We start from the raw sequence: 22,182 nt of genomic DNA on the forward strand, positions 1-22,182 counted from the left end.
CTGGTAGGACCACTGATATGGGAATGGCATTGATCACAGCATCCATAGATGTGTTTACCATCCATACGTTTCGCATCTGATGCAGTGTTCAGGTGGTTATAGTGGACCGGTCTGATGGCTGGCTGGATGAGGAGTGACACAAAGAACAGATCTCCGTTTCCTCATCACTCGGAGAAAGGAGGAGCTTATTTGGATAGCAATGTTATGTGGTCTGATAATACACATACTGAAGTAACATCAGTACGAAGGAGGGGAAATTCTGATGCTCAAGAGACTAGGAAGTCTTTGTGCCACAGAATTTTTTGCAGTAGTGAAATCATCTTGGTACCATGAAGGGTTTCCTTAGAAGTGCCAATGAAAATACAGCAGTTGTTGGTACCAAGGATTGTAAGCTAGGATCCAGAGAGAAAGTGATGAAGTAGTCTGCAGCACTGCTCAGTCCCACATGTCTGAGTGGCTCTGACAGGAAGAAAGGATGGCAAGTTTCCCTTTGCTGCTTCTCTCTGAGCCTACCCACTTAGGGTCTTTTGGTTGCATGATATCTTTGGCACAGATGAGTCTGCCATCTTATGCAGTCAGTACCAATGGCATCTGAGGGGTCAAGTATCATCTCTTTTTGGTAGATTCCTGAAAGGGGGAGGACATAGCACATTTCTTCTTCACCTTTTAAGCTCTTTCCACTGAAATGGTGGTAGGGAATGTTATCAGATGCTGTCATTGGAGAATGGTGTCCAAGAGGGGTCAAATGTTGCCGTGTTAGTCTGGTGCAGCTGAAACAAAAAACAGGACTGTGTAGCACTTTAAAGACTAACAAGATGGTTAAATAGGTGATGAGCTTTCGGGGGCCAGACCCACTTCCTCAGATCAAATAGTGGAAGAAAATTGTCACAACCATATATACCAAAGGATACAATTTAAGAAAATGAACACATATGAAAAGGACAAATCAAATTTCAGAACGGAAGGGGGATGGAGGAGGGGGAAGGGAGGGAGGTAAACGTCTGTGAGCTAATGATATTAGAGGTGATAATTGGTGAAGCTATCTTTGTAATGGGTAAGATAATTAGCACCTTTATTTAAATGTGAGTGTAAAGTGTTGAATTTAAGCATGAATTCAGAGGATTCTCTTTGAAGTGAAGTCTTAAAAGGTCTTTGAAGCAGGATGCAGGTAATCAAGACATTGAGACAATGTCCTTTCTGGTTGAAATGACAAGAAACTGTTTTTTCTTTGTGATCCTGTCTGATATCTATTTTGTGGGCATTGATCCTTTGGCGAAGTGTCTGAGACGTTTGTCCAATGTACGTAGCGGACGGACACTTTCGGCACGTGATAGCATAGATTATATTTCTGGGTGCGCAGGAATATGTGTTCTTGATCTTATAACTCACTTGGTTGGGTCCAATAATGGTATCAGCAGAGTGAATATGTGGACAAAGCTGGCAATGGGGTTTGTTGCAAGGGAAGGTACCAGGGTTGGTATTAGTGTGGTATGTCCTGTGGTTGCTGGTAGAAACCAACTACTTCAAGACAGACCCAAGAAAAACAACAATAGAACACCACTTGTCATCAGCTACAGCCCCCAACTTAAACCTGTCCAACACATTATCAATAAACTACAGCCTATACTGGAACAGGATACTAAACGCAGAGAGGCTTTGGGAGACAGACGCATGGTCTCCTATAGACAACCACCTAACCTCAAGATGATTCTTACCAGCAACCACAGGACATTCCACACTAATACCAACCCTGGTACCTTTGTCCACATATTCACTCTGCTGATACCATTATTGGACCCAACCAAGTGAGTTATAAGATCAAGAACACATATTCCTGCGCATCCAAAAATATAATTTATGCTATCATGTGCCAAAGTGTCCATCCGCTACGTACATTGGATAAACGTCTCAGACACTTCGCCAAAGGATCAATGCCCACAAAACAGATATCAGACAGGATCACAAAGGAAAAACAGTTTCTTGCCATTTCAACCAGAAAGGACATTGTCTCAATGACTTGATTACCTGCATCCTGCTTCAAAGACCTTTTAAGACTTCACTTCAAAGAGAATCCTCTGAACTGTCATTCATGCTTAAATAACTTCACCAATTATCACCTCTAATATCATTAGCTCACAGACATTTACCTCCCTCTCTTCCCCCTCCTCCATCCCCCTTCTGTTTTGAAATTTGATTTGTCCTTTTCGTGTGTTCATTTTTTAAAACTGTATCCTTTGGTATATATGGTTGTGACAATTTTCTTCCACTATTTGATCTGAGGAAGTGGGTCTGGCCCACGAAAGCTCATCACCTAATAAACCATCTTGTTAGTCTTTAAAGTGCTACACAGTCCTGTTTTTTGTTTCAAGAGGGGTCAGTGATCCCAGATTAGATGCTGGGTGCAGACACTTCCCTACAGGTCTTAATATTATAGCAGTGGGAGCACTTTTGCGGTATGTGTGTCTTGCCGAGCCAGCAGACACACAGAGTATCTGTTAGAGAACAGGATTAATTTTAGGCAAGCGAGGCAACATTAAAAACTCAGGAACCAAAGCACACCCCTTAATGTGGTTTCTCTCATTGAGGGAAAGCATCTACACTATACTAAAGCAGGGCTGTCAAGTGATTTAAAAATCTCAGTGGTGTTTCCACAGGGCAGCACATTAGGAGCCTGTGATCAGCTGGGGACTCCAGCTGATCCCTGGCTCTGATAGTGCGAAGCACCGGAGCGGCACTTCAAAGGGGCTTTGCAACGCAGAGCTGGGGATCAGCTGGGTACTCCCTTAAAACCCTTTTTAAAGAAAAAGATTTTGGAGGGCTTGACTAATTATTTTTGAGTGTTTGGATTGTTAATGATGTAAAGAGCTCTGCATATAATTGTTTCTTTTTCTACCCTTTAACTTGATGGGCACATTACCAGAACAGTTGAAGAGAATTTTGTTAGGTAGGAAAAGGAAGAACAATACACAGGAATTCATAGGATAAACCAGCTTCTATTTTGGAACAAGAGAAAAAGTACCTGTAACAACTTAAAAGAAATCAAAACACTTTCACATTTCAACACACAATACAGTACACAGATTACATAGAACACATATATTTATACAGATTTCCAGAAAACAAAATGCCTCCCCAAACGCTAAAGGTAACTGATACTTTAAAAATACTAACCCATTTACACACAGAAAAAAAAAAAGTCTTGCAAATCTGCAAAGGAAAAGACTTCCCAACACTAATCTAGCTACTAATCTCAAATCACAATACATCCATACCTGTCCTTAGCTCATTACTCCCTTCTCAAAAGCCTGAGGAGGAAAGAGCAGTCCTCAAAGAAATTCAAAGTTAAATAACTAAATGAACTAACAGTAGTCCAATGGCAACAACAGGTATTAATTTAAAAAATGATGGGCTCCTAATTCTACTTATTAGTAAGCGCATTACTGATTTTTGTCACGTCTGATCAACAAAATTAACTAACATTATCCATAAACAGACCAACGCCCTGTGTTCTGGAAAAACTGAGTGAGGACAAAAAGTACTATAAATAGTTTTGTATGGTTCTTGTAAAAATATTTACATTATATTTTCATTAGACTTTCATTACTTCAAGAACTAAGGACTTTAAAAGTACTGATGAATTGCATCAGTACTTCCGATTCTGCAAAGACATTGACATGAAGTTCAATTTAGCTAACAAAAAGAACATAAAGGAGAATAAAACCCAGTGATTGCATAATTTTGCCTATTAGACATTGTGAGTGAGATAATATCTTTTATTCGACCGACCTCTGCTGTTGAGAGAGGAAAGCCTCAGGACCCAAAGAAAAGGGTTTATAGTATACAGAGCAGTATAAACCAATAATTGTATGAAATATTAGTTCATACTGACTTTGCTAGTGTTTTCTACTATAAAACTGAGCAAATATCTAGATTAGTTGATGTACTCCGTAGAAGAGCTCTAAATACCCCCAGGAGTACACATACATACCCCTGGTTGAGGACCACTAGTATAGCCTTTGGTTAAACAGCTAGCACAGAAAATTTTCTGTAAACTTCATAGACTCACATCTGTATCTCTCTTCATTTTGCATCTTCTGGTTTTTTTAATATAATTAATATAATTTTGTGCTAAGCTTTATTACTTAAAAAACTAAATTATATACAAATTAAACTTAATGGAAGGCTTTTAAATCAGAAGCAACAGAACACAAAAATCTTCCAATTCTACAGAATTGTTTCCTGTATAGTATTATATTCTAGAGAAGACCACTAGTTCCTAGGAGGAGAATAAATGGATAAGTAATTGATGAAAGTGTTCCCATAGTGAACCATTCATATTGCAGATTCCAGATGCTCAACATTCTTGACATCAGAATGGAAAAATTTACGGTTAGTCTAGAGAAATTTAATATCACCATTCTTGTCATATCCTTCATAGCTTCATTATTAGGGCAAGTCTGTGGAAGCTATAAACCAGTGCTAAATGATAAAAAAATATGGTCTCTGCGTTCCATCACTCTAACCTATTACAAGAAAACACTAACTTTGTTAGGAGTAGTACAAGAAAAAACTTCATAAAGCTCACACAAATGGATGAGCATTTGCTTCATTTGTTAATTAGTCTTCTGAATTAGCATTCTGTACAACAATGCCAGGCTTATAAGCCAAGCTTTTTACTTTAATAAGAGGTAATAAACACTATAGAATATATATCTAAGATCAGAACAACATGGTAAAATTTTATAGCATTAATAAACTGGGGCATACCAACCTTTAAATTTTCCAGTTTGTCAAAGGTAAAATAATCAGCACTGTTTATTGCCATTTATAATTAGCTTCCTTTTTCACATTTAGAGTGTGCTTTTGTAGTTCTATAAAGAATCAGACAACATTTTAGTTACCCCAGATGAAGTAACAGAATTTGTGCTTTTGTTACTTGTGCTCTTGATGTCATTTGCTACAGTACAGTAGTCAAAATCATGGAAGTTGACTATCTGAAAAATATTTGCAAAGATGGAATTTAAGGTTAGTGCATGTATACACAGTAAAAACACAGTGTATACAGTAAGTGCATGCTTTAAGACAGATATAGGGCACTAATCTTTCAGGCCTCAATTATGCAAAGGTTTGCACACACACTTAAACTTATGCTCTGTGAGAAGTCCCATTGAAATATGTTGGACTACTAGTACATAAAGTTCGACACGTGCAAGATCAGGGCCACTGTAATTAACTCAGGGGTCGACAACCTTTTCAAACCAAAGAGCCAAATGACATCAAAATTCAGAAGAGAGGTTACTCACCTCGTGCAGTAATGGAGGTTCTTCAAGATGGTTGTCCCTGTGGGTGTTCCATCTTAGGTGTTTGGGCACCGCTGCATGCCTAGTCAGAGACTTTTGGTAGCAGTGCACTCCAGTAGGTTGTGCACGTGAAGCAGAAGGCATGCACAGTGCCATGACTACACATGCGCAGCCAACTGTTCCTTCAGTTCCTTCTCCACCCCAGAGAAAACAAATATGTCTGAAGCAGAGGGGATGAAGGGAGGGTAGTGGAGCACTCACAAGGACAACCAGTTCAAAGAACCTCCATTACTGCACAAGGTGAGTAACTCTCTCCTTCTTCACGGAGTATCCCTGTGGGTGACTACATAGCAGTACCTGTGATCGGAGGCGGGTGCTTCAGCTAGTCAATATCCTGGACAGTGGCCAGAACGGTGTGCCCAAATCTAGTACCCTGGGAGAAAAGGTAAGTATCAAGGGTGTAATGTCTGGCGAATGTATGGGCAGAAGGCCACATAGCAGATCTACAAAAGTCCATAAGAGGTTTAGTATTGAGATAGGCTGTAGAAGCTGCAATGGCCTTCATAGAGTGGGCAGGCAGTTGCAATGGAGGGTCTTGGTTGAAGATAGAATAGGCTAACTAGATATTGTCTACTATCCCTCTGCACAGCCTCTGGGTGGAAATTGGAATGCTCACGGATCTTTCTGTAGTGGCTACAAACAATCTAGGTACTTTGCAGATTCCCTCTGCCTCTTTCGTTCTATCTACACAACAGTGTTATTTTGGAATAACTGACATCATTACAAAACAACATAGTCTGCATCTACACTATAAGCAGTTATTTCAACATTATTTCGGGCTGGAGGACTTCTTACTGCAATTCCTGTAAGTGTCATTGTATGAGGAGTAAGGGTAGCTGGGGGAAGAATGCTCTACTGTCGTAACTGCTCTGTAGACAGCACCAAAAGTCGAAATAAACTATAGTTGCACAGCTTATTTTGGCTTTAGCCCTGCTATGTGGATGTGCCCTTTAGTGTTGACATGAGGCTTTGGGAAGAAAACAGGTAGTATTACGGGTTCGTTGCAGAGAAAAGAAGTGGTTATCTTTGGTAAAAACTTCAAGTGTGGGTGCAGAGCCATTTTATCCTTATGGAAAACCGTGGGAGGGGGAGGGGACTGCCATAAGTGCACCAATTTCACTTACTCTCCTGGCTGATGTGATGGCCACCAACAAGGCCACCTTTATAGAAAGGTGGAGCATGTTTGGAGTCGCCATGGGTTTGAATGGCCTACAGGTGAGGGCCCGGAGTACTAAATTGAGGTCCCAGGCTGGGACGAGAAATTTGATAGGAGGGAAAGTATTCTGCATGCCCTTGAGGAAACGCTCGGTTGTTGAATGAGCAAAAAGTGATTTGTTGTCAATGGTCAGATATAAAGATTTACAGCCACGAGGTTAACCTTCAACAACCTAAATGAAGTGTTTCATGTCAAGAAGGTACTCCAAGACATCTGAGAGTCGCATCATTAATGGGTTAGCATGCTTTCGCTCAGTCCAAATCGAGAATCTATGCCACTTATAGTTAAGATTTCCTGGCTGTTAGTCTACGACTGTTCAGTAGAATTTGCTTGACATGATCAGAAAATGATGTCTCTACTGAAGTGTACAATTGAGAAACCATGCCCAGAGATGAAGAATTCAAGGGATGGATGACAAACTTGATTGCCCGCCTATGTGAGAAAATGAGTAAGCAGCAGGAGACGCCGTGGTTTCCTCCTGGACATCTGTAACAGGTAAATATACCAAGTCTGTCTTGGCCATGCTGGAGCGATAAGAATTACTGATGCAACATCTGACCTTATTTTGTTGACTACCTAATGAAGAAGTGGGATTAGAGGAAACACATATAGGAGAGGTGCATTCCAGGGTACTGTGAACGGATCTCCCAGGGAACGAAAGCCAATGCCCGCACAGGAACAGTCTGTGGACACTTCTTGTTGGCACTGGCTGTAAATAAGTCCATCATTGGAAACCCTCAGTGACTGAAAATCTGTCCTAGAATCTTGGGATCCATCTCCCATTCATGATTGCAGCTGAAATTTCTGCTGAGGCTGTCTGAGGTAAGATTGTCCTTGCCTGGAAGGTAAGAGGCTTATATGTGAATGTCATGTGCAATGCACCATGTCTGTAGGCAGACCGCCTCCCTGCACAAGCGGTGGGACCTAGCTCCACCCTGCCTGTTGATATAATATACTGTTGCTTGATTATCTGTAAAATACCACTAAGAGTTCTAGTATGTTTATGTGCAAGGTGCATGTCTGTGGAGACAAAATGTCCTTTAGTTCTGAGAAGGCCTGAGTGCGCCCCACCAGCCGAGGAACGAGGCATCCATTGTGATGGTCATGCTCAGGGGATGACTGTGAAAAGGTACTCCAATGCACATGTTTTCTAGGTCTGTCCACCAGTCCAGTGATTGCTTGATTCTGTTTGTGATTGAGACTAGTTTGTTGATACTGTTGTAACGTGGTCTGTATACAGTCAATAACTGCTGCATGGGTCTCATATTCAGTCTGGTATGGGGCATCACTATTGTGGCTGTGGCCATACGTCCTAGTAGCTAAAAACAGGCCCTTAATGAATCTTGTGGGCTGACTTGAGCCAGGGCAATAAGGTCCTTTATAGACTGAAATCTCTGTTGTGGAGGGAAGCCATAAGCCTGCACATAACTGAGGTGAGCCCCAATAAATTCCATTCTCTGAGCTAGTTGTAGCTTGCACTTGGGGAGATTTATCTGTAGTCTAGGGATCTGGAACAGATTCCTGGTTAAGGCAACTTAATTGTGAGCTTCCTGACTTGTGCTTGCTCTTATCAAGCAGTTGTTGAGATAAGGGAATATCGACACCCCTTGTCTGCAGAGATCCACTGTGACAACTGCAAGAACCATTGAGAAGACCCTCGGAGTTGTGGAGAGTCCAAATGGCAACACTGTGTATTGGAAGTGGACGAACCTTAGCTATTTCCGATGGATGGATAAAGGATAGTAAGCATCCTGGAGGCTGAGAGTCAATACCTAGTCCCCCTTGCTCAAGGCCAGAATTATAGTGGAGAAGGTGACCTTCTTGAATCACTGGGGTCATATATGGCAATTGAGCCTCCTGAGATCACTCCTGACTTCTTCGTTGTGAGGAAGTAATGGGGGTAGAATCCCTAGTCCCTGTAATGATGGGTACATGTTCTATGGCTCCTAGGTGGAGCTAGTGCTCAATCTCTTGTAGTAGAATGCTCTGATGAGATGGTTCCCTTAAGAGGGATGCAGAAGATGGGTAGAAGGAAGGGGTAGAATAAAAGGGGATACAATAGCTGCCCTTTATGATGTCAACTACCCACTTGTCAGTTAGTAATAGAAATGTAGCCGTGTTAGTCTGGTGTAGCTGAAGCAAAATGCAGGACTATGTAGCATTTTAAAGACTAACAAGATGGTTTATTAGATGATGAGCTTTCGTGGGCCAGGCCCACTTCCTCAGATGAACCATCTTGTTAGTCTTTAAAGTGCTACATAGTCCTGCATTTTGCTTCACTTGTCAGTTGTAATGGAAGTCCATTGGTGGTAGAAAAGCAGTAGGCACTGTCAGAACAACTGGTATGGCTGAGCTTACCTTAAGGGAAAAGGTATCATCAGACTCTCACCCTGACTTTCAAAATGTTTGTATTGAAGTTGAGAGCTGGGAGGTAGAGTGCTGTGTCCATCTAGTTTGACATTGTCTCTGCCTATGTTGAATTGTCTCTGAGTCTGAGTAAAAGTCAAAGGTCTGTAACATTGTGTAAAGTATCTCCTGTTTACATTTTGTTAAAGGGACGTGGATACCAAGAGCCCTTAGCATGGCCCTCAAATCCTTGCGGGAGGATAGTGTCACAACAGGGGTATCCGCAAACAATTTGGAATCCTGGAAAGGAAGATCTTCAACCGTGGCCTGCACCTCAGTGGGGAAACTGAAGAGATGAAGCCATGACGACCTCCTCATCACAACTGCTGTGGCAATAGACCGCGATGCTGTGTCAGATGCATCTAGGGTTGTGCAAGATATCAGGGCGCCTTCATTTATATTGGCCTTGAACTTCTCTTTCTTGTCCTCGGGAAAGCTGTCAAAATGTGAGACTTGCTTGAAAATGTGGTGGGGATAATTTGCTAGCATTGCCATGTAATTGGATATGCACAGCTCTGAAGATGCCAAGGAATATGCCTTCATACCCATGGGCTACGTCTACATTGGCCCCTTCTCCGGAAGAGGCATGTTAATTTCCAACTTCAGAATAGGGAAATCCGCGGGGGATTTAAATAAACATGGTCGCCGCTTTTTTCCCAGCTTGGGGAAAAGCCGGAAAAAAGCGTCTAGACTGGCGCGATCCTCCGGAATAAAGCCCTTTTCCGGAGGATCTCTTATTCTTACTTCTACCCCCATTACTTCCTCACAAATTGAAGTAAGAATAAGAGATCCTCTGGAAAAGGGCTTTATTCCAGAGGATCGCGCCAGTCTAGACGCTTTTTTCTGGCTTTTCCCCAAGCCAGAAAAAAGCGGCGGCCATGTTTATTTAAATCCCGCGGAGGATATTTAATTCCTCCGCGGATTTCCCTATTCTGAAGTTGGAAATTAACATGCCTCTTCCGGAGAAGGGGCCAATGTAGACGTAGCCATGAAGTCTAGGTGCTTCCACTCCTCCTCATAAGGTGTGGCTCTGGCTCCCCTCTGATTGACAGCATCCACCACTGAAGAATTAAGAGGATGGGTGGGAAAACAGGAAATCGGCACCCTGTGGTGCCACATAGTATTTATGCTCAGATCTTTTGCAGACACCTGGAATCGTGGCTGGCATCTGCCAGATCACCTTGACAGAGTCCATAAGTGCTGCTTCCATTGGTAGGACCAACATGGCAGACAGGGAAGCATGTAATATACTGGTCAATTTATGTTGAGTTTTGGGGAGACTGACTAGAAAGATCTCCAGGACATCAGCCACCCTCTTATATAATTCCCTGAATGACTGGAAGTCATCCCCCATTGTGGGAGGAAAGGGCATTAAAGAATCATCAGGAGAGGATGATGATATATGCATTGGAGGGTGAGAAGAAACCGAAGCGTCCTCATCACTCGAGGCTGGCTCATCGTCCTCCTAGTAGGCTAACCTGTCCAGGCATGGCAAGGAGGTGGCCCTTGATGGTGCGGATAGAGTTGGCTGGTGCTGCATCTGCTGGGCTCAGTGTGGTGCCCAAGGGTCCCAGTAAGGCCAGTTGGCAGGAAGTGGCATGGGGGGAGGAGGGAGACAACCACTGAAGTGATTGCCATTGCAGCACTGGTTGCTGCTACTGCTGTGGGTGCTTTGGGGAGGAGTGCCTTGGAGTGTGGATTGTCTACATCACTCGAGAACAGCGGTGCCAAACCCACAGGAGTGAAGTGTGAACTTGCCGTCTGTGCTGAACAATGGTATCATGGGCACTGAAGTTACTCTGAGCTCCTCTGTAGTAGTACAAGGTAGCAGTGCTGGGGTGGACTATGCTGGCAGCATCATGGATGGTGTTACCACTGCAATTTGCAGTGCCGGCAGTGCCAGATGCAGTGCTGCATGTTCATGCCTCTTTGGTTCATAACTGGACAGAATTATGAAAAATCAAGACACTGGGGAGAGGGTAACAGGTACCTATAGAAGAAAAAGCCCTGAATATCATGACTGTTGTTATAAAATCTGAACATTTAGTCACCCTAACTCCGAGTTGAGCTGAATAGTTGATTTCCATTTGCATTCAAATAGTGGAAGACAGAAGGCTGCAGAGTCCCTTTGCTATACTTAGCTGATCACTAATGTGATTTTTTTAAAAACTAAGGAGATCGAAACATAGTTGCCAAACATATCAGCAAGCACCATATTCTGAAGTTTAATGAAGTCTACTTGCACTACCACTTTAAAATACTGTTACATCATTCAAACTATAAAAGCTGCAATAGCAACAAAATAACAATAGTACTGACTTAGTGTGACCTAGCGAACACTAACAAAAAAAAGTGGAAGAACTCATTGTGGCAGGGTCAGACAATCCCTTCTCCCACCCCAGGAGGAGTAGTTGAGTCCCCATTGCTCTTGAAATTAAGCCCCAACATCTCATGTTCAGCAATTCCTCTCCTGTCCTAAACAAATCTCCCTCTCATTGGGGCCGGATGGTCTAAGTGCTTAAGTCAGAAGTCAGCACCCCCTCTCATCAGGGCAGTGCGGCCTAGTAACTGGAGTCAAACACTCTCTCCCTGGGACACTGCAACCTAGCAGCCAAAGTCGGTAATAAGTGAGCGCTGATCCCACAGGTTGGGGATTAAAGAAGAGGTAGGGAGAGCAGGGCCCTGACTACTCCACCGGGTCCCAGTGCATGGCCCTATTTGTAGTGGTGCAGTCCCCTGTTCACTCAGCGGGAAATCCCACCGCAACACCCTGAGCTTCATGGAATACAATCTCTCACCATGGGTTACTTTCTACCTTACTGCGCTGGATTCTACCCAGGGTCCTTCCTCCAGTCCCTGTGTCGCACAAATATGTCTTGCTGGCTGGTTTCCAGGTCTGATCCCTCTGACGGTTCATCTACAGGGACTTTGGCAGGGCCTCCTTCCTCCCAATCTCCTTCCATAGTGTAGGTGTCTCATTGGCTGGCCTCAAAGTCCAGTCTCTCGGCAGTTCACCTGCAAGACCTCTAGCAGTACCTCCTTCCTCCTCAGCAGCCAGCCCAGAGTGAGCCTCTCCTCAGGTTTTTATACCTGGGCTGCAGTCTGAACATGCCTGCCAGGGCTGCAGAGGCAAGGCTTCTTCAGCCAGATGAGCCTGGTTAGGCTCAGCTTTCCCAGTGTGGGACTGGTGCACCCCATCACACTCATGCAAAGATCCTACATTTATCTTTTCAAAAATGCCTGTGGCTTTAGCCTCACCTCCAAATTCTCAAAGGAAGTTTGCATATTGTGTCACGAAGAATGCTCTTTACTAATTGACTGGACACTTTTTTAGACATCTGCTGTGGTGAGTCATTTGCCAAATATTGCATCAATACAGAAGTAGAGGCAAGTCTCTGGCACACATGTAAGGGGACTGTTAGCCCCTTACTAAAACTCAGTGGGAGTTTTTGGTTGGACAGCTCCCAGTACCAAAAGGGGAAGGGTACATGAGAAATCAGGACCCTGAGACTGACAGACCCCAGGGACAATGGGAAGAGGCCAACACTCCAGGTCAGCCTGATTGACAGGTTGGACAAACCAATGTGGGAATCAGGAGGCCAGGTCCCGTCTTCCATGTGAGCTGGTATTTTCTGGGTCTGAGTCAAAGGGGGAGAGCTAAGAGTAGTAAGGGGTCCAGGTTGTACTGACAGGCAGACCTGCAGCGACAGAGCCAGACACACACAGCCCAGGAGTGCAAGCTGTGCTGAGGAGCAGACCTGCAGCGACCAGAGCCAAAGGGGTCAGAGAAGCAACGCAAGGAGCTGGAGGCTGGCAAAGCTGCAAAATCTGGAGCTGGGTGTGGTGAGCAGCTGGGAACAGCAAAGAGGGGGAAAGAAGCTGTGGGCAGGAAGACGCCATCAACCAAGATGCTCTGCAGGCCAGACTTGGAGAGGGATTGTAACTCCAGCTGGGAAAGGGGTCCTGCCACCTAGAGCCTGAAGTAGTGTGGTCACTGCCAGAGCAAGCATGTCCAACCTGCAGCTCCCCCTGCAGCACAGCCAAGGCCTGAGAGAGAGCCCTGGGACCTATAAGGAACAGACTGTGAACTGTGCTTACACTGTGCAAACTGCTGTTTGTGATGTCCCTATACTACAGAGCAGGGCTATGTGTTCTTTTAACTTTTTTCATTTTTTCCTTATTCTTTTCTTTTTAATCAGTTGCTGTTTAACAAATTGTATTCACTTTGAACTGTATGTAATGATCAGTCGGTCAAGAAAGCATCCGGTGTGAAGAGATCACCCCAGAATGGGGTGAAAGACCCAGAATGGGGACACCCTAGCCCCTGCCCTAAGTAACTACAAGGTTGGGGATTAAACCACAGAAAACCTGAGCCCAGCCTTGTTGGGATTTCGAGGACTCTGCTTCTCAGGAGAGTAGAAGGGGAGCCCTCAGGATCACGGAGGCCTTTGGGTAAAAGAGGTGGGAGCAGGGACTCAGATCCTTTCGCTGGTCCCATTTCACCGAGGTAGTATAGAAGCCAGGAAAGTTCCCCACAATAGCGGGACCATTCCCCCCGCTTACACATAGCCAAACATATTTACTCTAGGGATGTTAAATTTAGATTAAATTGGCTAATGGAATAGTCGATGCAATTTGCATCAACTATTTGATTAGTTGATAAGGACGCCTCCCACCTTTGAACTGCAGCAACAACCCCATGGCTGTTGCTACACTTCAAAGGCGAAAGCGCTGCAGGGAGCATGGGGCCAGCAGGGACTCAAGCAGTCCCCCGCTGGTCCCATGCCCCCCCATGGCATTGCAAAGCATCAGCGCCGCATGGATCCCAGGGTCTGGCCCTGGCACCCCTCCATTTCCCCCCTTTTACTTCCTCTTTTTGTTAGAGGGAGTGGGGGGGGGGGAGGGAGCCACTAGCCGTTCACATCCCTAATTGACTCCAGCATTAGGTTGTCCAGTAGAGAGTCTCACTGAGCATGCTCAATCCACAAGCTCCAAATTCACAGCATTTGCAAGAGTAAAAAAAGGCCTGGCACTGGAAAGGAGTGGTATGGAATACCTTATTTTATAGCTGCAAAAAAGGAAAAATCAATTTCCCTTTAAGAGACTGAATGAAGCCTCCCAATTGCAGGAGTCAAGGCTATTTGTTACTGAACTGAGTCCAAAACTACTGGAAAGCTTCATTTGATTACCATGAACCTCAGAAAGGCCCTATCATCAGCAGGATTTCTCGTATCAATCAGGAAGATGTTGATGTAAGTTGTATTTCAGGCAAACAAAGTTTACTATGAACATCACTTAATATACTGAAGAAAAAGTGTCTTAATGAGTATAACACTAAGCACAAGCAAAAGTTATGTGCTCAAATCAACAGTAAAATATACCCACATTTCAAAACAGTCAATTAGGCGTAACTTCTCAGGAATACGCTTAGACAAAATATAACACTGATTTGAATGAGTGGCAAACATTTCTTATATTCCTAGCACTAAAATCCATCGAGTACATTAAATTCCCTTTACACAGATTTCTTATAAACAAGAGAGCAGAAGAGTATTCGAACATTTGTAGCTGTTCCATGTCAAGCAACTAAAAATTAGCATGGCAGGCTTTCAGTGACTGTTAATACTAAATGTCACTTAGAGTAACAATTTTAGGACTACCAGTAAAACAGCCAGTCCTTGACCAGAAGCTGGACTGAAAAGCCAGAACGCCTTTCCTCTGACAGTTGATGTACACAATACGCTGTAGCTAATCTAGAGTCTGGCACTCCTCAATTTTATACTGCAACATAATAGTCTGCTCCAGTCAAAGGACAGCCTGCATGACCAGAAACTGTCCAATTGTTCATGTGATGGTTTTCTGTAATGAAAACAGTTATTTATTAAGTTTCTTGGTCAAAAAAACAACCCTCCCTGTTATTGATTAAAGCTTATTGCACAACTAACGTTTCCTTGCTGCTTTGTACAAAAAGAAGATTAAGTATAAACTTCCAGTTGTCAACTTTTACAAATTAAAGGTAAATCTTTATATAAGTAATGTAATAATTTTAAGAAATGTATCATTGGTAAATATAACCATACAAATCTTTAATACCACTTTGCTGAATGAATCTACCACAGATGCTTAAAAACTCACTTACAGCTAACTTTGGGAAACTTGTTCAGAATGGTATGAAATTGCTCTACTAACCAGCATGAAAATGCTGCTAATAAAGTAAGTAAAAGTTACGTTTAAATCATCACACCTAAATTCTTGGGTTTCTTACGATTAAATCTGATAATTACTGTACTACTGGCCAGATATACCTTAAGCTTCCTAATTCTTTCATATTGATGCAAGCCTACAGATCATTATTAGGACTATAATAGAGTTTAAAGAGAAGCTAGATAATTTCATGGAGGTTAGGTCCATAAAAGGCTATTAGCCAGGGGATAAAATGGTGTCCTTGGCCTCTGTTTTTCAGAGGCTGGAGAGAGATGGCAGGAGACAAATCGCTCGATCGTTGTCTTCAGTCCACCCTCTCTGGGGCACCTGGTGCTGGCCACTGTCGGTAGACAGAATACTGGGCTAGAAGGACCTTTGGTCTGACCCAGTATGGCCGTTCTTATGTATGTTCTTATCATTTAATGCCTCTGTCAGCTAAAGAAAGATCATTCCAGAATCAAGGATGACTGTCTGGTCCCATTGAAACCAATGAGAGTTTCGTCTCAACTGGTATCAATTTCCAGACTGGATATTTAGGAAAATAGTGTTGTAACCTGAACTATGGTGTAGCTAGAGGTAGTTGCATAATTACGTTTGCTGTAGAGCCCCTATGCAATTTTTACACCTGAAAATCTTGGCAGTAGTCATATGCACATTCAGCAACTTCATGTTAGCAAACACAGGCTTTACCACATTTTTGTAATACAAAATTTTTGTGGCAAATCTCAGCAGCTCAGCTGACCAAGGGCTTCAAGACTTTGCCATATTGCAACTCTTTAACACGGTGGTGGGCAACCTGCAACTCATATGCAGTCCATCGGGATTCTACATGTGGTCCATGAGACACTTTGTTGACCACCCACACACACAGGGTTGCCAGATTTTGCAGATTTCCATCCATACCTTTTTGTTTCCTATAGATATTACTGAAGTGACATGAATGTAAAGCAAAGGCACATGAAGTGAGGTGTGCACTGACTGCACACTATGAAAGCTGTGCGCTCCCTCTGCATCCAAGCAAGGTGCCTCTACAGTTCAATTGGCACACCCTGCAAATTCCAGATATACCAGTGAAATTGGCAAAACTGCCCTATCTGGGAGACCCCCTTGATTATGACAATCTTATGGCTCAAAGAGATGAAGGAGGGCCACTTACGTGGCCCATTCATTAGCCTAGGTTCCCCATCAGTGCTCTAATCTGACATAGCACTATGGCAATGGTTTTCTGGTAGGGGCGGGGCCAGATTAAGGCATGGGCTAGTCGGGCAGCTGCCTGGGGTGCCTGATGGCAGCAATAAGGGGCGCGCAGCGCCCCTTATAGCTGCAATCAAGTGCCACGCTCCCAGATCGCAGGCTACAGCAGCTCCAACCGGCCACCCTGAAGCGGCCGCCCGGGGCGCGGGCCGCATTAACCCCCACAGCGCCGTCCAGCAGCGACCTTACCCCCCGCGCCAGCGGCAGTAGCTGGGCTGGGCAGGGCATGGGCTGCCGCTCAGCTAGATATTTGCCTCGTTTTACAAACAGGCTCCAGAAAAAGCACTAGTGAAGTCAGTACACTAAAATTTCACACAACGACTTGCTCATACTGCTCTAGATACCATAAATGGAAATACAATTATAATTTTTCTATTCCAAATGATTTTATAATTATATAGTAAAAATAACAAAAATCTTCTCTTCAGTAAGTCTATATCCTGGTCTACACCAGGATCTTAGTCCAAAATTAGCCCCCCCCCCCCCCCCCCAGGTTGAATTCGTAAGCAATGCATCCACACTACTAAGCCTGTTATTCCAGAATAAGGGGTCACAGAATTCAAACTCTGTAGTCCTGCTTTTCACAAGGACTATTCCTGAACTTGTAAATTCAAAGTAACTTTAGTGTAGAAACTCCAGTGCTGCTAATTCAAACTAATTGGCCTCCAGGAGGCCTCCTGCAGCTCTCCAGAATGCTTCCTGGGGCTCGGAGTCTGAGGTAGTGCATCCATATTAACGGAGCTGTCCCAGACTACATTTGATTCTTCCCCATAGCGTGGACACGGAACTTATAATTTGTAAAATCGGGTTGCCCAGAAGTTGAACTTTAGTAAATTCAAATTATCTCCTAATGTAGACATGACCTAATAGTGTACAGTGACACTTCTTTATTTTTATATCTGATTTTGAAGCAAGTAGTTCTGTCAGTTCTCTCTGTTCAGGAGATGAAAATACCCACATGTCCATAACTTACCTTGGTATAACATTTTTTGTTAACATTCTGGTCTAGTATAACAATGTAGCCACATAAACAACGCTGCAGCTCCAGAGGGATTAGAGTAGAATTCTGTAACAATCATAAAATATGGCACTATCGGAAGTCTAGAAAAACAATAAAACTGCATTTTTTTAAAAAAAGTCAGATATATTTTTTATTTTAAAATAGATTAAGAAGGAGAAGGGTATTGGAAAAATATATATTTATCTAAAAATGTTTTTTGTTTTTTTGTTGTTTTTTTTTACTGAACAGATCTGTGCCTCTGTGTATTTGTATGCTTGCATTACTAACACAATTTGTACTTTCCTGTCTTAAAGGCAAATTTGTGCTGAGCTGCTACTTCAATATCAAATTATCAGTTTGGAACAGCTCATATTTCATTATATCTCACAACATACAATTCATGTTTGCTTACATAGCATGGTGGGAGAATGTGTTTTGCCCACCAGGGACTAGCAAAGACAACACGACTACATTCTGATTTAAGTGAAAAAGCTGGTGTGTTAGAAGCAAAATGATAGCACCATACATAAGGTCAAGGGCTAGAAAGTTTATAGTAAAATCAGGATAGAAACAGACATCCATACACACTCAAAAAACCTAAAACATCTTCCTGACCTGCAAACACTAGATTCCCTCTCTGAAGGGAATAAGGGGTGGAAGATAATCCCTTCCTCCAGAACCTGAGCCTTTACTAAAGTAAAGGGGTGCAATTTAAACCTTGAAGTGCTAAGAAAATTGTTTTTGGCCCAAAGTCAAAACACTATTTCAGCAGTAAGACACAGATGGCACAATCATAGAATTGGAAGGAACCTTGAGAGATCATCAAGTCCTACGGGCTAGCAGAGACTTGCTGCTCCGACCTCAGCAGGAAGCTGCTGCAGTAGCTGAGGGAGAAGTGCCCCTTCCCGACCCAGGCAGCTCCAGGGCTAGGCAGGGCTCACTAAACAGCTGGGGGGCTGTGTTACTGCACAGCTTAGTGGGAACCATGACCCCCACCACAGCTGTAGGAACAGTGGCAGGAAGTAGTCCAGGGAAATGGTTGAAGCCAAGACTCAGTGTGTGTTGGTTGGTGCTTTTGCTAACTAATTCAGTGGCTTAAGCAATAGCCACTAATAGAGGCCTGGGATCCCATGGAGAAGGAGAGTCTGGACCCCCCCCCCCTACTTGGGGATGTAACCCCTCTCTCTGTCTCCTGCCTCTAACCAAGAAGCTCCATGGCCCTGCAAACTGAGGGCAAGTTTACTGACTCTGGTGCCTGGGCCACACTGTCCTGTGAACTGGGGGAAATTTATTGGCTCTGACCATTGAGCCACACAGCCCTGCCAACTGGGGAGGGGATGAATTTACTGACTCGAATTAATTTTTCATACCTTTTTTCAAGCCATTTTATTTATTCACATTTTCATTATGTCCTCTCACCACCACCACTGGATACATTTATTTCACTGAATATCATAAGACATGCTGTTTAAATCCCATACCAACAAGTCATCCATCACTTCATTGTCCATCTCTGCTCACTATTTGAAATACTCAGAATGGCAGAAAATATTTGGCCAAATACCACTAAATGACCTTACGTGGCTCTCTGAAGGTCAATAAAGACAGGTGGGCAAAACCAAGAAAGCACCAAAGATGAGCCTGTACAACAAACACTCTACAACTATGCTCTAGAATTCAAAGATAGAGATCAACATGGACAAACTAGCTGGCCTAGACATGCATACTAGTGCAATGTGGTACACTAGGAGAGAGGGGAACAAACTCCTGAAATCCAGCAAGAGCAGTAGGATCCAGAGGATGGAAAAGGTTAAAATTTAAATTTTGTGTGTAAAAATATCTCTTGCTGCAAAAAAACAAAAAACAAACAATTACTTCCTGTCCTGCTCTGGGTGGACATGGAAAACACTTAATAGACCTCTTCACATTACCTTTTGCATATTCTGATACTTATGTCCCGCTTGCTGTTCTGTTCTCATGGCTAAACATGCCCAATTCTTGCAACCTTTCCTCTCTTCTGGACTCTCTCTGATTTTATCACATTTCCTAAACAGTGGTGCCTAAAACTGGATACATTCCACCTGAGGCCTCATCAATGCTAAGGAGAGTGAAACAATTACTTCCAGTGTTTTACATACAACATTCCTATTAATACATCCCAGAATACCTAGCTTTTTGAAACAGCACCACAATGTACCGCTGCTTAGCTAGCTAGTCACAGATTTGTATTTGGGCATTTGATTTTTCCTTCCCAAAAATGTCAGCATGTCTACATTCAAGATACATTAGTGTTATTGAAAAGGGTAAAACTTTGCAATGGTAGGGAAAAAAATCTTTATAATGGCATTGCCACTGCATATCAGGAATGTAAAATCCCAGGTAATCAGGTAACTGGTTAAACGTTAAGTTTGCCTAGAGTTTAGCCACAAAACTGACTCAAGTGGGATCCCAGTCTAGGGACTGCTCCAGCTCAGATGAAGCAGCCCCAAGGCTGCAGGGCTCTCATCCCTAGTCCTGCAGTGGGTTGGGGCTATCGCTGGCTCCCAGATCCCAGCCCCCATGCTGAGGCTTGCTCTGCTGGCTCCCAGCTGCCGGCGGCTTCCAGCTACCAGTTCCCAGCCGCCATAAAAAGAGCCGCTGCCCACAACAGGCTCGGGCTCCCCACAGACAGAGGCTGCTCCAGACATAGAAGTAGCCCCTGCCCGCAGCCAGCCTGGGCTTCTTGAGGACAGAGGCTGCTCTGGATGTGGGAGCAGCTCCAGCCAGGTCCATTGCCAACAGGGCCTGCTCCGGAGAAGAGTAGGCTCTGTCTGTTCCAGCCCCCACTTAAAACTGTAACTCAAACAAACCGTCTAGACTTTTTCCACACACTGGACCATGTAAAAGATTTAATTCCTCTTCCTTGGAAAACAACAACAACAACAACAACAACAAAAGAAGAGCCAGTGACTGAAAAGAAATTCCTTAGATAAATAAATAATCTGTTTGAAGGTTTTTATGTTTAGTGTATTTAATCAACTAAAAGAAAAGGAGATTTTAAACTCAAAAATATGTTCGATTAAAGGACTGTAATTAGTTATCTTTTTGTAGATAAAGATTACATGCTTCACAAGAAAGACAAGGGAGAACATATAGTTCTTTTAGGCTTGTGTACCTGTGTCACTTCCAGATCCAGCTGATAACGCTGGCATGATTTAGTCTGCAGGCTATCACACAGGAACGTTAGAATAGCGTCCACAGCCAGAAGACAGCAGTTAATTTCAGGTCAGCTGCTCTCAGCCAAGTTTTCTACAAAGATTTATGCAATCTCCAAAATTCCCCTAGAAAGAACAGAAACATAATTTTACAATAAAGAGCGCTATTAAACTGTAAATTTATGCAGCTTATGTACATCAAAAATATTTAAATCTTGATCTACTCAGTGGCTAGTAGTCTCTTTGAAATACTCTCCTACTGATCAAGTCAAATTATTATTGCTAAATGAACCTGAATTTGATGCTTTCAAATAAAAGAGTACATTGTTTTTATATTAAGACTGCTAGACTCATTCCAAGATGAAGCAAGTTTGTTTTCTTCAGTTCAGTCTTCAATCACATGCTGCTGTAAAAATAATTTATTTCCTTCACTAACTCCACCAGTTGAGGACCTGCCTCACAAGATACTATTTGTATAATTTCATTTGAAATTTGGATCTATGCTCCAGAAAGTAAACACATTATACAGATACTAAAGAACTGAAGAGATATGATGGAACTGGAAGCAGAGGCCTTGTATAAATTAGTTTTAGAATTAACAGAGACTGCTCTGATGAACTAGCCATTGTCTATAAACTACTTAAAGTATTTACTATTTTAGAAAAATAGCTCTTTTATTTCCAAAACACACAACACACTAGGGTTAGGGTTAGGGAAGGGTTTGGGTTTAGGGTTAGGTATACATCATCATAGCACTACTGATATCAATGGAACTGTGACCATTTACACCAGCAGCAGATCTGACCCTGTATATTTACTGTTAAAGTCCTACTGATAATGTATTTTTTGAATTAATGATGATTTAAACTGCTACAAACTTTCGGTCAAGTTCTCATCAATTCTTTCAGAAAAATAAAGAATAATTATTACACTGATGTCATTGAAATGAAAAGATTTAAGTACAAAAAGACTATGTTAAAATAAGATTGTAATAAATCGGCAAAAAAGACAAAGGGCCAATAAGAATGGTTCCAATTTTTCATAAACATCTACATACAGGAATGATGATTTTGTTGTTGTTTCTTTTTTAAACATCCACACTATTAATCAGAATGGTTGTCTTTTAATGTCATCCTGGTCCTGAAAAGTGCATATTTTGGACACACTTGTATATACATATTCTAATAAAAAATTACAGCACACGTGCCATGACCTTTGCCATTACCTCTGCTCAATATTTTGTCCTCCAAACATGAAAAAAGTGTGTACAAGTATTATGGTTTATCGTGGACTGTTAGTCAGACTTTGTTTAGTAAATTATCATCTATTGTTTATTAAAAGGCAGGGTTGCTAACATGCTCCAAACTGAACTTGTTATTAAAATGTCTTTTTTCAAGTTTTTTTTTAAGTTCACCAAAGATTTATATGCTGTCAGATTTAAGTGATTTTCTAAAATTACACATTCAGGTTATTTCCCCTACTCCTCCCTCCCCTTAAGAATTTGTTTTAAATGACAAAGGCTGATAAGTTTTACGGCACTAGCAGAAA

The 22,182-nt window shown here is 42.6% G+C and overlaps 1 protein-coding gene across 7 annotated transcripts in view; it reads right to left on the bottom strand.

The window, feature by feature from the left end:
* The window catches only part of MPP7 (MAGUK p55 scaffold protein 7), a 304,899-nt gene that overhangs the window by 213,611 nt on the left and 69,106 nt on the right, over window positions 1–22,182 (bottom strand). For 4 of the 7 annotated variants that reach the window (XM_075922582.1, XM_075922580.1, XM_075922581.1 and 1 more), the window contains one exon: window positions 20,595–20,760. The exons of 1 other annotated variant lie outside the window; for it this stretch is intronic. In XM_075922582.1, the coding sequence (XP_075778697.1) occupies window positions 20,595–20,631 (37 nt within the window). In that variant the 5' untranslated portion in view covers window positions 20,632–20,760. Of the gene's footprint in view, window positions 1–4,771; window positions 4,872–17,413; window positions 17,507–20,594; window positions 20,761–22,182 lie in introns of all 7 variants that reach the window. 2 more of the 7 variants (XM_075922584.1, XM_075922583.1) reach the window with 2 other exon arrangements.

This window comes from Pelodiscus sinensis, chromosome 2, assembly GCF_049634645.1.
Source record: "Pelodiscus sinensis isolate JC-2024 chromosome 2, ASM4963464v1, whole genome shotgun sequence".
Classification (NCBI taxonomy): Eukaryota; Metazoa; Chordata; order Testudines; family Trionychidae; genus Pelodiscus; species Pelodiscus sinensis.